Here is a 12711-nt window from a genome sequence, read left to right as displayed (position 1 = left end):
AAGAACAAATTCAAGAATAAACAAATATGACCAAATAATATAACTACTATTAAAAGAAGATAAAATCTAAAACAATAATATTCCATTCTTACATGAAAAGATATTCAACACCATTAGCCATTAGGGAAATGCAAATCAAAGCCGCAATGATATTCTACTTCACAAATACTTCAGTTACAATTTAATAAATGGAAAATAACAAGTGTTGGAAAGGATGAGGAGAAATTGGAATGTTTATACATTGTTGTGGGAATGTAAAATGGTGTAGCTGTTGTGGAAAACAGTCTAGCAGTTCCTCAGAAAGTTAAACATAGAATTATCATACAACCCAGCAATTTCACTCCTAAGCATATACTCATAAATGAAAATAGGGACTCAAAAAGAGATATTTGTACACCAATATAGCTATCAACATTAGTCAAAATACCCAAATATTGAAAACAACCCAGGAGTCCATCAATAAATGGATGGAGGTGATGTTGGCTTCATAGAAGGAATTAGGTAGTTTTCCCTCCACTTCGATTTTTTTGAAGAGTTTGAGGAGAGTTGGTACTAATTCTTTCTGGAACGTTTGGTAGAATTCACATGTGAAGCCATCTGGTCCTGGACTTTTCTTTTTAGGAAGCTTTTGAATGACTAATTCAATTTCTTTACTTGTGATTGGTTTGTTGAGGTCATCTATTTCTTCTTGAGTCAAAGCTGGTTGTTCATGCCTTTCCAGGAACCCGTCCATTTCATCTAAATTGTTGTATTTATTAGCGTAAAGTTGTTCATAGTATCCTGTTATTACCTCCTTTATTTCTGTGAGGTCAGTAGTTATGTCTCCTCTTCCATTTCTGATCTTATTTATTTGCATCCTCTCTCTTCTTCTTTTTGTCAAACTTGCTAAGGACCCATCAATCTTATTGATTTTCTCATAGAACCAACTTCTGGTCTTATTGATTTTCTCTATTGTTTTCATGCTTTCAATTTCATTTATTTCTGCTCTAATCTTTGTTATTTCTTTCCTTTTGCTTGCTTTGGGATTAGTTTGCTGTTCTTTCTCCAGTTCTTCCAAGTGGACAGTTAATTCCTGCATTTTTGCATTTTCTTCTTTTCTCATATAGGCATTTAGGGCAATAAATTTCCCTCTTAGCACTGCCTTTGCTGCGTCCCATAAGTTTTGATATGCTGTGTTTTCATTTTCATTCGCCTCGAGGTATTTACTAATTTCTCTTGCAATTTCTTCCTTGACCCACTCGTTGTTTAAGAGTGTGTTGTTGAGCCTCCACGTATTTGTGAATTTTCTGGCACTCCGCCTATTATTGATTTCCAACGTCATTCCTTTATGATCCGAGAAAGTGTTGTGTATGATTTCAATTTTTTTAAATTTGTTGAGACTTGCTTTGTGACCCAGCATATGGTCTATCTTTGAGAATGATCCATGAGCACTTGAGAAAAAGGTGTATCCTGCTGTTGTGGGATGTAATGTCCTATAAATGTCTGTTAAGTCTAGCTCATTTATAGTAATATTCAGATTCTCTATTTCTTTATTGATCCTCTGTCAAGATGTTCTGTCCATTGATGAGAGTGGTGAATTGAAGTCTCCAACTATTATGGTATATGAGTTTATTTCCCTTTTCAGTGTTTGCAGTGTATTCCTCACGTATTTAGGGGCATTCCGGTTCGGTGCATAAATATTTATGATTGCTATGTCTTCTTGTTTAATTGTTCCTTTTATTAGTACATAGTATCCTTCTTTGTCTCTTTTAACTGTTTTACATTTGAAGTCTAATTTGTTGGATATTAGTATAGCCACTCCTGCTCTTTTCTGGTTGTTATTTGCATGAAATATCTTTTCCCAACCTTTCACTTTCAACCTATGTTTATCTTTGGGTCTAAGATGTGTTTCCTGTAGACAGCATATAGAAGGATCCTGTTTTTTAATCCATTCTGCCAGTCTATGTCTTTTGATTGGGGAATTCAGTCCACTAATATTTAGTGTTATTACTGTTTGGATAATATTTTCCTCTACCATTTTGCCTTTTGTATTATGTACATCATATCTGATTTTCCTTCTTTCTACGCTCTTCTCCATACCTCTCTCTTCTGTCTTTTCATATCTGACTCTAGTGCTCCCTTTAGTATTTCTTGCAGAGCTGGTCTCTCGGTCACAAATTCTCTCAGTGACTTTTTGTCTGAGAAATTTCTCCCCATTTTTGAAGGACAATTTTGCTGGATATAGAAGTCTTGGTTGGCAGTTTTTCTCTTTTAGTAATTTAAATATATCATCCCACTGTCTTCTAGCTTCCATGGTTTCTGCTGAGAAATCTACACATAGTCTTATTGGGTTTCCCTTGTATGTGATGGATTGTTTTTCTCTTGCTGCTTTCAAGATCCTCTCTTTCTCTTTGACCTCTGACATTCTAACTAGTGTCTTGGAGAATGCCTATTTCGGTCTATTCTCTTTGGGGTGTGCTGCACTTCTTGGATCTGTAATTTTAGGTCTTTCATAAGAGTTGGGAAATTTTCAGTGATAATTTCTTCCATTAGTTTTTCTCCTCCTTTTCCCTTCTCTTCTCCTTCTGGGACACCCACAACATGTATATTTGTGCGCTTCATATTGTCCTTCAGTTCCCTGATCCCTCGTTCAAATTTTTCCATTCTTTTCCTGATAGTTTCTGTTTCTTTTTGGAATTCAGATGTTCCATCCTCCAAATCACTAATTCTATCTTCTGTCTCTTTAAATCTATCATTGTAGGTATCCATTGTTTTTTCCATCTTTTCTACTTTGTCCTTCACTTCCATAAGTTCTGTGATTTGTTTTTTCAGTTTTTCTATTTCTTCTTTTTGTTCAGTCCATGTCTTCTTCATGTCCTCCCTCAATTTATCGATTTCGTTTTTGAAGAGGTTTTCCATTTCTGTTCGTATATTCAGCATTAGTTGTCTCAGCTCCTGCATCTCATTTGAACTATTGGTTTGTTCCTTTGACTGGGCCATATTTTCAATTTTCTGAGCGTGATCCGTTATCTTCTGCTGGCGTCTGGGCATTTAGTCAGATTTCCCTGGGTGTTGGACCCCACAGGTTGAAAGATTTTTCTGTGAAATCTCTGGGTTCTGTTTTTCTTATCCTGCCCAGTAGGTGGCGCTCGTGGTACTTGTTTGTCTGCGGGTCCCACCAGTAAAAGGTGCTGTGGGTCCTTTAACTTTGGAAAACTCGCGCCGTGGGGGAGGTTCGCCAGCCGAAGCGGCTTGGAAGAGTGCCAATCTGAATCTCCCAGCCGGCCCGGGGATCTGAACGCGGGGAGGGTCGCCAGCCGCCGCAGCCCGCGAGAGCGCCCGTCCGAATCTCCTAGCCGGCCCGGGGTGCCAAGCGTGGCAGGAGGGCGCCAGCCACCGCGGCCCGGGGGAGTGCACCGTTCCCAGCCGGACTGGGAAGCCACGTGTTTGGAAGGGACCCTGGTCACCGTTCTCCGGGCCTGGGGATCTCCGATCCAATTCTCCCAGCTGGTCCGGGGGGCCACGCGCGGGGGAGGGGGGGGGGCGCCAGCCGCTGCGGCTTGAGGGGACCGCCTGTCCAATTCTCCCAGCCAGCCCGGGAAGTAGGGAGGGAGGGACTCCGGCCGCCTGCCGCCCCGGCCTGGAGAAACCCGCGCCCCTCGGCGATCTCACCAGAGCGGGTTCTCCCAGCCAGTCAGCCGTTCCAGAATGGGGTACACTGTCTTCTTGATCTCTGTCGTGGCTCCGGGAGCTGTCCTGTATCGTTTCTACTCCCCTAGTAGCTGTTCTGAGGAGTCAATTTCTTCACCTCTTTTCATTCACAATCTTTTATAAATTCCTCTCTCAAGATCAACATAGATTTCTTGAGAATATCCAGTCAGTTTGCAGACAGGCTTAATATAATGGCAGGATGACTGTCCAGTCACTATAAGGGTGACATTTCCTTCCTTCTTTTACATTCCAGTTGACATCTTCTGTTGGACACAGATCTTAGATTCAGAAACGCTGCCCAATCCCTTCACACAAAGCTCAATTGGATGAACTCACTGCCCTCACCCCTGTGTGGGACATGACTCCCTGGGGTGTAAATATTCCTGGCAATGTGGAACAGGACTCCCGGGGAAGAGCCAGGAAATGGCACCATTGGACTGAGAAAGCCTGGAGATAAACTTATACATGTGCCTGAAGGAAACTACAGGTACCTGGCTGTCATGAGGACAAGGTATGCACATTTATTTACAACTGCACATTTTCACCGCACGAGGACCACAATGGCCCGGCGCTCCCGGAACAGCTCACCCAACAGAACCTGCTTCCTGGAAGCGTCCAGCGCCAGCCTAAAATGTTTTTAAATTAATTTCCATTCACTACAATTTACTTTGGATGAACAATTCTGTGAGTTTTGACAAAGGCATAGTGTGGTATAACCACCAGAACCAAAATCAGGATATAGGACAGATCCTCACTCCAAAGAGTCCCATCATGCCGCCAGCCCTTTATAATCATGCTTCTTCCATACCATAATCCCTAGCAATCACTGGACTATTCTCCTGTGATTTTGCCTTTTCCTAAATATCATAAATGAAATCATAAAGTATGTAATCTTTTGAGTCTGGCTTCTTCCACTTAGCATAATGCATCTGAGATGCATGAATACATTTGAGATGCATCATATATTTGAGATGTATCAATTAGGAACTGGATTTGAAATTAAAAAAAAAAAACAAACAAAAACGTTAATCCTCAGTTTAGAAAGCTTCCTTAAGGAAAAGTATTAGACCGATTTCTTGATTAATCTTTCTGATCAGTTTTAAACATAATGTACATCTCAGATATATATCAATGACAAAACAAAAAGCTTTTCACATTAATTTTAACCTTAAATGCAAAAATCTGTATATTTAGGATAATGTAATATGAGACAGGGAATTATTTAATTCAATTAAAGCTCTACTAAGTCTCTGTTCTCTGATTCTATAAAACAATGAAGTACATTCCCCTCTTTTAGAGACAAAAGTTATCACATAGTACAGCCACTGTTAAATAAGTCATGTAATATAAGTCTTACCTGATCATCATCTTCTACAACCACCAGGGTTAATTTATTCTTCTTAAAGTCCAACCTGGTTATCTTGGGCCTATAATAATATAGGATTAATAGCCAGATTACAAATAAATGTACTTTAAATTGAAAATTTTCTTTTGGTTTTACTTCAAGCACACTTAATTATGTAATTTCAGAACTGAAAACTGACAAGAGCATAAAAGTAATCTTTTTGTTCATTAAAAGAGGTTTCAATATAAAATATAATTGGGATAATGGAAAAATATATAAAGTTCAAAAGCAATATCTCCCGCAAAATTGGTGCTGCACACATGTCAGACACTAAAAATGTTAAAGGAAAAGGAAAAATTAAATCCATATATATTTCAGAGGTCCTAACTATGGTGCAGAATATTCTCTAGGCCTAGGTAAAGTTGTTTCAGTGTTAGAGGCAGTACAGGGACTAGATACAGGAAAGACCACAGAAATTAAAAAAAAAAAAGCATAAAGGAAAACCAATACATAGATTAGAGCCTGCAACACTATTTTCTACAATAATTTTGGTTTAAGGAAAAGCATCTTTAATTTTAATAAAGTTTAAAGAAAAACTCACTTTATAGTCAATTTTCTAGAGACAACTCTATCTCCCCACTCTACTGAAATCCTAAACCATCTACCACATCTAAACTCTGTACTTCTATGAACTCCGCCTGTTAAAACAATGTGACTCTAACTCCCACTGAGTAGTTAAAAAAGACAACACATACAGTATAACTATAAAATACATGTTTATAAGAGCTGTAATAAAATAAACAATATATAAACAGAAGGAGAAGGCAAGGAAGAGCTAGCTAGCACTTGTGTAGCAAATATATAATGCCTACTGAGTGCCAGGTGCTCCTAAAAGTGCTTTACAGGTACTAATTCAATCATCACAACATCCTTATGAGGTGGCACAAAAGACGCTCGCTTTCTTCCTGAGGGCATTCTCTGGTCTTGAAGCAAGTTCCATCTGCCACAGGGCAATCTGAAGTACCAAGGAATTAATATCCCAGCTTCCTCACCCATTAAGGGACAACTGAAAGCCTTTCACAGAGTCACAGTAGGTGCACTAGATGCAAAACTAAAATGAAATACTATCTTCACATTTTTGAGGGAAATAATTTTCAACCTAAAATTCCATTCTCAGTCCAAGTATCAAGTAAACTTAAGAGAATAAAGCCATTTTATGCATCCAAAGATCCTAACAGTTTATCACCTACACCCTTTTCTTAGGCAGTTACTTGAGCATACTATCAGAAATACAAAAGCAAAAAAAAAAGAGGAAAAAGACACAGGATGCTAGCTGAGAAACTAAGAAAGGGAAGTCCCAAGCTCAAAACTGTATAGCTGTATATCAGCCTGGAGAGCAAACAGTTCAAATTGGAACACAACTACTTAATACAACCTTTCACTTAAGGAGAAGACAAAGGTACGGGATTCAGAGGGATGTATGGGGTACATGGGGTGGGAGGAGCCAAGAACTCTAGGAAAAATAAAAAGTTATAGAAGAAAGGAAATGTAATCCCACTACACTTCTAATCTTTGTACCAATTCTGACACAGATAATAATATAAACACTGTTTACTGATTTTTCCCTTTTAGAACGAACCAAAACCTAAAGGATGTAATTATGGTTACAAAATACAAATAAAATCTAAGCTTGATATAAAAATAAAATGAAAATATAATTTAAAAGTATGGATGATAGAAGTCAGGACACAGAGGAGCAATAATTTAAAGGGAAAGGTGTTAATATTTTCCTCTTATTCAATAAGGAATAAAGAGACTGTCTGTAGAACAAAATATAAGTATATTATTAATGGTAAAAAGTATCCAGGAGAAAAACTAAAAATAGTGACACAACCACACACAGTGAGTGAATGCCAGGTGAACATTTACTATATATATAACAACATGTATTTGAGCATATCCTGAAACTACTGGAAGATAAAGTTAGTAGAGTTTTAAAACTGCCTGTGAAGAATGGGAATAAAGATGGCAGGGGTACAGGCAAGAGACAGTTGTTTTTCATTTATAAGCTTTTCAGAAATCTTTATTGCTAAACTCTATTTTATGTACTATCTTGACATAAATGGTTTTACTCTTAAAAAAAAAACAATAAGTATCTTTGATATTAACTCTGCTTACCAAAAAAATAAGCCAATTTTGGTCTCTCCTTCAAAAACAAGGACTCCTGTTGGAGTCAGTCCCAAGCTATAGTCATTTCCATCTCTAGCCTAGTTTAGGGAGAACAAAATTTGTTACCTTTATTGCATAAAACAAGGTTCACATTTTTACACAACTGTTTAATTTTATTTTGACACAGAATAATATTAATTTTATACAGGCTAATATTACTATGAAGGTTATTTTCAAGTATTATAGTAACCAAAATAACTTTCACAGGAAAATATGTGCATACGTTTTTACTTTTAGTCACTGAAACATTATAGTTTTAAATTACATCTTCACTGAAAGTGGGCAGTTAGACTACAAAGAAACTCTTCCCAAATCCTTCTTATACCACTTAGAATACAAATTTTGAAAAGATTGCCTTTCTGGGAAAATGTAGCTTAATTAACTAGAAACGATCAAATCACTACAGCATGATTTATCAAAGTCTTCTCAAGTCATAAATTTTCAACTTTTCGGGCTGGCCATGGTGGCTCAGCAGGCAAGAATGCTTGCCTGCCATGCCAGAGGATGCAGGTTCGATTCCCGGTGCCTGCCCATAAAAAAAAAAAAAAAAAAAAAAAAAAAGATTCCATGAATGCGAGGTTGGCTTAGCATTAGAAAATAAATCAATGCAATCACTATATTTAAAAGGAATAATTATATAACCATCTCATGAGATTCAATAAATATGCATGAACAAAATTGAACTGTTATTTAAAAAATTTTTTTTCTTAAGCTATTTTAGAAGAGATGGAGTAAAGCTTAAGTGATATAAATTAATATTAATACGAAGCAAAAATATTAAAAAGTGGTATACAAATAAGAAAAAAAAACAATTTTTCACAGCTGAAAAACCCTGGCATACCTTTCTTTAGGATTCTAGTCATTCAGTATTCTACAAAAGAATCTCAATCTTTCATCCAAAGTAATAGCTATGTAAACGTCTTGCTCTCTCCCATACTAAAAAATTCCATAGCTACTTTGAGTATCAAAGGATGAATAAAGAAAAAGCATTATGACACAATGCCTACCTTAACCACATGCATATCAACCCCATACATTTCTAGCCATTTGGCATTATTCAGATAATTGGTTTCAGCTTGTGCTGGTGTCTGACCTCTAAAATTTAAAAAACAACAGTAATTTTTAAAATGATAATTTTAATTCCATATCAAGAACAAGAGCAGAAGAAAAGAAATATGAAGTTAACTACTATGGTGATTTAAAGAAAGTGTGATCAAATGCCAAGTACCTGTATTCTTTCCATTTCTCAAAAATAGCCAGCTCCATCTCTTCAGTCTGAGTAGGCACAAATCTGAACTCAGATACAAGTTCAGGAGTGTGCTCAGCAAGATCATAGTCACCAAGTTCAGCTACAAATTTAAGTTTCATAAAGTTATACTTTATTAGTACTAACAAGTTTGTTTCCTGCTAAATCCTTCCTCTAAACGCTTCTGCTAAAAAGATTCCTTCTTAAATTAACAGGAATTCTTAAAACTCAGATCATTTCCCAAAATAAATCTAGCTTAGACTTATCGGTGTACACACAATCCACATATTTATTGTTGGTGGTATGTTTTAAATTAAATGTCTTTTTCTTAATTTGTTAATACCTTATATAAGTGCTTAGCTTTTGAAAAGCTCTCTGTTGACTTCCACAGAGAAAAGAAACTTTGCATCTTATAATGAATAAATGAAAAATTTTAACACATTTAAGCATATTTCATTAAGATTAATAATTTTAAATTCTAGGGGGACAGGAACTTTATCTTACAAAGATATATGGTATCATGTTCTACACATATCAGTTAGATGCTTCACATAGATTCCAGTTAATTATTTTTTAAGAACTGTGAAAAACATGAACTGGAAAGTTTGAGAAAATGCTAATAAGAAAAATAACTCTGATCTATGTAAAATATAAGTCATACATGAGAAACAAGGAGATTTCATGAAGATAGAAATAATACACTTCACTAAATTTATTCTTAAAAATTCATAAGATTTGGAAACTATTACACTTAAGTCAAAGAAATGCATACGCTATAACATGAAGTTTGGAAGAATCATAAAAATAGTGGTGTCAAGATGAAAGAGAAAGCAAGCTTGTATTTGGGAGAAAATATGATAGAAGGGTAAAGAGATCACCAAAAAGAGTAATGTGTATGAATCAAACAATACTGTGTGCTAAAATGTTATGGTTAATTTTATTGTAATTGTTATTCACAATTGTCAAAAAATGGAACCCAAATATCCATCAACAGATGACTAGATAAATAAAATATGGTGTAAACATACAGTGGATTATTATTCAGCTATAAAAAGGAATGATGGTTTAGTCTCGTCAGATCTCTTTTTATTTTTCAAGAGTATCCAGGAATCCAAAATTTGGGGTGAATTTTCTCAAATTTTGTGAGTTAGAAGGTAGTTTAAATTTATAACACTCTTCTGACTAATCAAAATGAGTGAATAAACCAAAACAAAAATACACAAAAATGTATAAATACCCTGTTGTCAAGAAGTATATACTTTGAATGATATGAAACTTACACAATGAGGCACAGACAGGATACATAAAGTGATAAATGACAAAAAAGATATTGAAAATGATAGTTTTCAGCAGATCTGAAAATTTTTAGAATTAACCTCACATAGGAAAATAATGAAATGTAAAAAGTGCACTTTCAAGAAAATATGCATGAAATTACATATTTCTGATCATTATAATGATAGAGGTACATCATTTCCAAGCTAGCATTTATCTAACATTCTACAGAGGAGAACACAGTAGGACAGTATATGCAGAAATGGTGACAACAATTTAACTAGCGGCAAATTTTTTGAAGTACAGAAATTTCTTCCAGTCACCAAGCCCTATTATCCACAAGAAAATATGCTTTCTTAAATAGCTGAAACACTGACTAAGCAACATGATGTTAGTTTTATTACTAGCAATATAATGGCAAATAAATACTACTGATCTTAGAGAATTCAAGGATAAATTTGGAATCACCAAAAAAACTTTAAAATACTAAATTCTAAGTAATCATTAAATATTACTTTTATTCTAGTATATATACAGATACTCCAATCAGAATATTTCTTTTCATTTGAAAGGACTGAAATTATATGATTTCCCTTTTTGATGCCAATTTTTAAAGAAGAAAATACCTAAATTTAACAATATCTGACAATTTAACAAGGAACAAAAGAGTTTTTCATTAACCTTATTTATTGAAAACTTACTTTTTTATTCTTGAAATAAACTAAAATGAACACAGAAAAAGAAGTATTCATAGTCCTAATGGTCAACATAAAAACTGCTTACCTTGCAGATTATATGCTGCTAACTGAACCGCTATGTCAAAAGGACATTCTAACCTAAGGGGAAAACACAGGTTTGTTAGACAAGTAACTTCATGGCCTTTACTTTAATATAAACGGAAATAAAAACAAACTTTATTTGTTGACTATTTCTTTTTCATGATTAACCATGATTAACCATGTATTTATTTTACAAAATCGTTTTTCAACCACTCAAACAATTTGCAGTTACCTCAAATACTCACTTTCCACTGAGAATATCCTGTTTTAACTGAAGAACAAATAAATACCTAAGAAAAATAAAAAGCACAAATATAACTAAGCAGAACAATGTACTCTGGAAAATACTTTCCTTCTAATTTTAGAATAAACATTCTGAATTATAGAATTTTAGCCAAAATAAAGTCTGTAAAGGAAAAACAATACACAAAGAGAAAAACATCAGGATGGTAGGTTACCCAAAAAATAACAGTAAGGATCAGACTAAGGCTCAGTATAGCAAAGTTTAGGAAAAAATTGTAAAACAAATTATTGAGAATGGGCTCTGTAATATAATTTACCTTTACTGAGACAGCACATCCACCCCACACATGAAGGGATACAGGCAAGATTATAACTATGGATATTAATAATAATCTCAAAGGCAGGGTGTTAAAGAGGAAACTGTTCTAACGTGACTCAACAACAACTTTTTTACTTAAATAGTTGGTGTGCATGAAGTAATGGATTTGCCATATAGATTTAATGAATAAATACCAAGGAGGCAGAACAAAACAAAAACAGTTGTATATTACCTACTTGGGGTTTACTCAAAACTATTCAACCATATCAGGTCTTAACACTGTTCATTAATCAGTGGCATTTCAAAGGGTAAAGAATGGCAGCAGCCAACTTGAATAAACTTCCAGCACCCAAAAATAGATCATTCTGAACATCAATAAAGATAATACTGCAATGGAATGAAAACATTAATCCTGTTTAACATTCATGAGCTGATGATACTTAAAAAAAGAACTCACTAATCAACGTTGGAGGATGCTAGTGAACTCTTTAATTTGATAATGGATAAATAAAGGGAAAGAAGCATACACTTCAAAAACACTGTCTCACAAAGAAATTCTATTGCCGATCTTGTAATCAGGGGTAAGGAATTCATTTCATCTGCTGTCCATAAACTGGGAACAATTCTAGAAATCATCTAACATCTTTAGCCTGTCTGACTAAATTATCAAAACACCCCTGCACAAAATAGAGTGGTCTTACCGGGTTAGCTCTTCACGAAGATTATTTGGTTCTGAGGAATAAAACTTAACTCGAAGATGCAGACAATAGGGTGAACCAACTGCCATTAAAAAACAAACAAACAAAAGTTTAATTTTCATTTAAACAGTAAGAAACTGCAGCCAATAAATTTGTCAAAAATCTACTGAAGATATGTGGACAGAGATAACAGGTTATTACGGCAATATTTTGGGTTAGTTTGTTGACTAAAATATGACACAAAATCAATCAGTATATTTAAAAATGCACCATCCATTTTACAATGCTATCACCACCATCTGTCCTCTTGAAAACAGATAGCTCTAGATCAAGTATAACAGGTCAGAGCCAAATGTATTAAATAAAGTTTTGACTGTGCAATCTAAAAGTCTGGAGAACTGTATTTCTTAAGAGGACTGAGGAATGCTTATGTTATTCATTGCTCATGGCAAATCCTCCCACAAACTTTCAAATTCACTTCAGCTAGGTTCATTAACCTCTATATTCTCAGTGGCCCCATTATTTTGTAAGACAAGTGTTAACCTTTCCAGCAACCTTAGACACTTCAGAGGACAAGCTGGATCATGGAATGGATACTGGCATTTAACTGCTTTCACTTCATTATTCCTAATTAAAAATAAAGCACAAAAAACCCATAAACTTAAAGCCTCACAATATTTTCTAGAGCAGGACTGATGGTGAACAGAAGCCAAACAGGAAAATTCCAACAGGACTAATTACTAAATAAAAGCAATATATTTCATGGGAAGTCAACCCTCTTTGCAAGCTATAAGCCTTTTCCCTAGAAACGTAAATCAAAAGGCACTTCAATATAGATTAGCATCAAATACATATAACTTGGGAGGGTGGGTTAGTATATTGAAATG

At 35.1% G+C, this 12711-nt stretch overlaps 1 protein-coding gene across 4 annotated transcripts in view; it reads right to left on the bottom strand.

Annotated features, from left to right (window-relative positions):
- Positions 1-12711, bottom strand: part of EPB41L5 (erythrocyte membrane protein band 4.1 like 5) — a 235550-nt gene that overhangs the window by 156147 nt on the left and 66692 nt on the right. For all 4 annotated transcript variants that reach the window (XM_077153578.1, XM_077153576.1, XM_077153577.1 and 1 more), the window contains exons 5-11: positions 11828-11906; positions 10810-10854; positions 10569-10621; positions 8493-8613; positions 8272-8359; positions 7214-7302; positions 5048-5117 (exon numbers count right to left, since the gene is read on the bottom strand). In XM_077153578.1, coding sequence (XP_077009693.1) covers positions 5048-5117; positions 7214-7302; positions 8272-8359; positions 8493-8613; positions 10569-10621; positions 10810-10854; positions 11828-11906 — 545 coding nt within the window. The remainder of the gene's footprint in view (positions 1-5047; positions 5118-7213; positions 7303-8271; positions 8360-8492; positions 8614-10568; positions 10622-10809; positions 10855-11827; positions 11907-12711) is intronic.

The sequence above is a fragment of the Tamandua tetradactyla genome, chromosome 3 (assembly GCF_023851605.1).
Source record: "Tamandua tetradactyla isolate mTamTet1 chromosome 3, mTamTet1.pri, whole genome shotgun sequence".
NCBI classification, from domain to species: Eukaryota; Metazoa; Chordata; class Mammalia; order Pilosa; family Myrmecophagidae; genus Tamandua; species Tamandua tetradactyla.
This window is presented reverse-complemented; position numbering and strand designations above follow the sequence as displayed.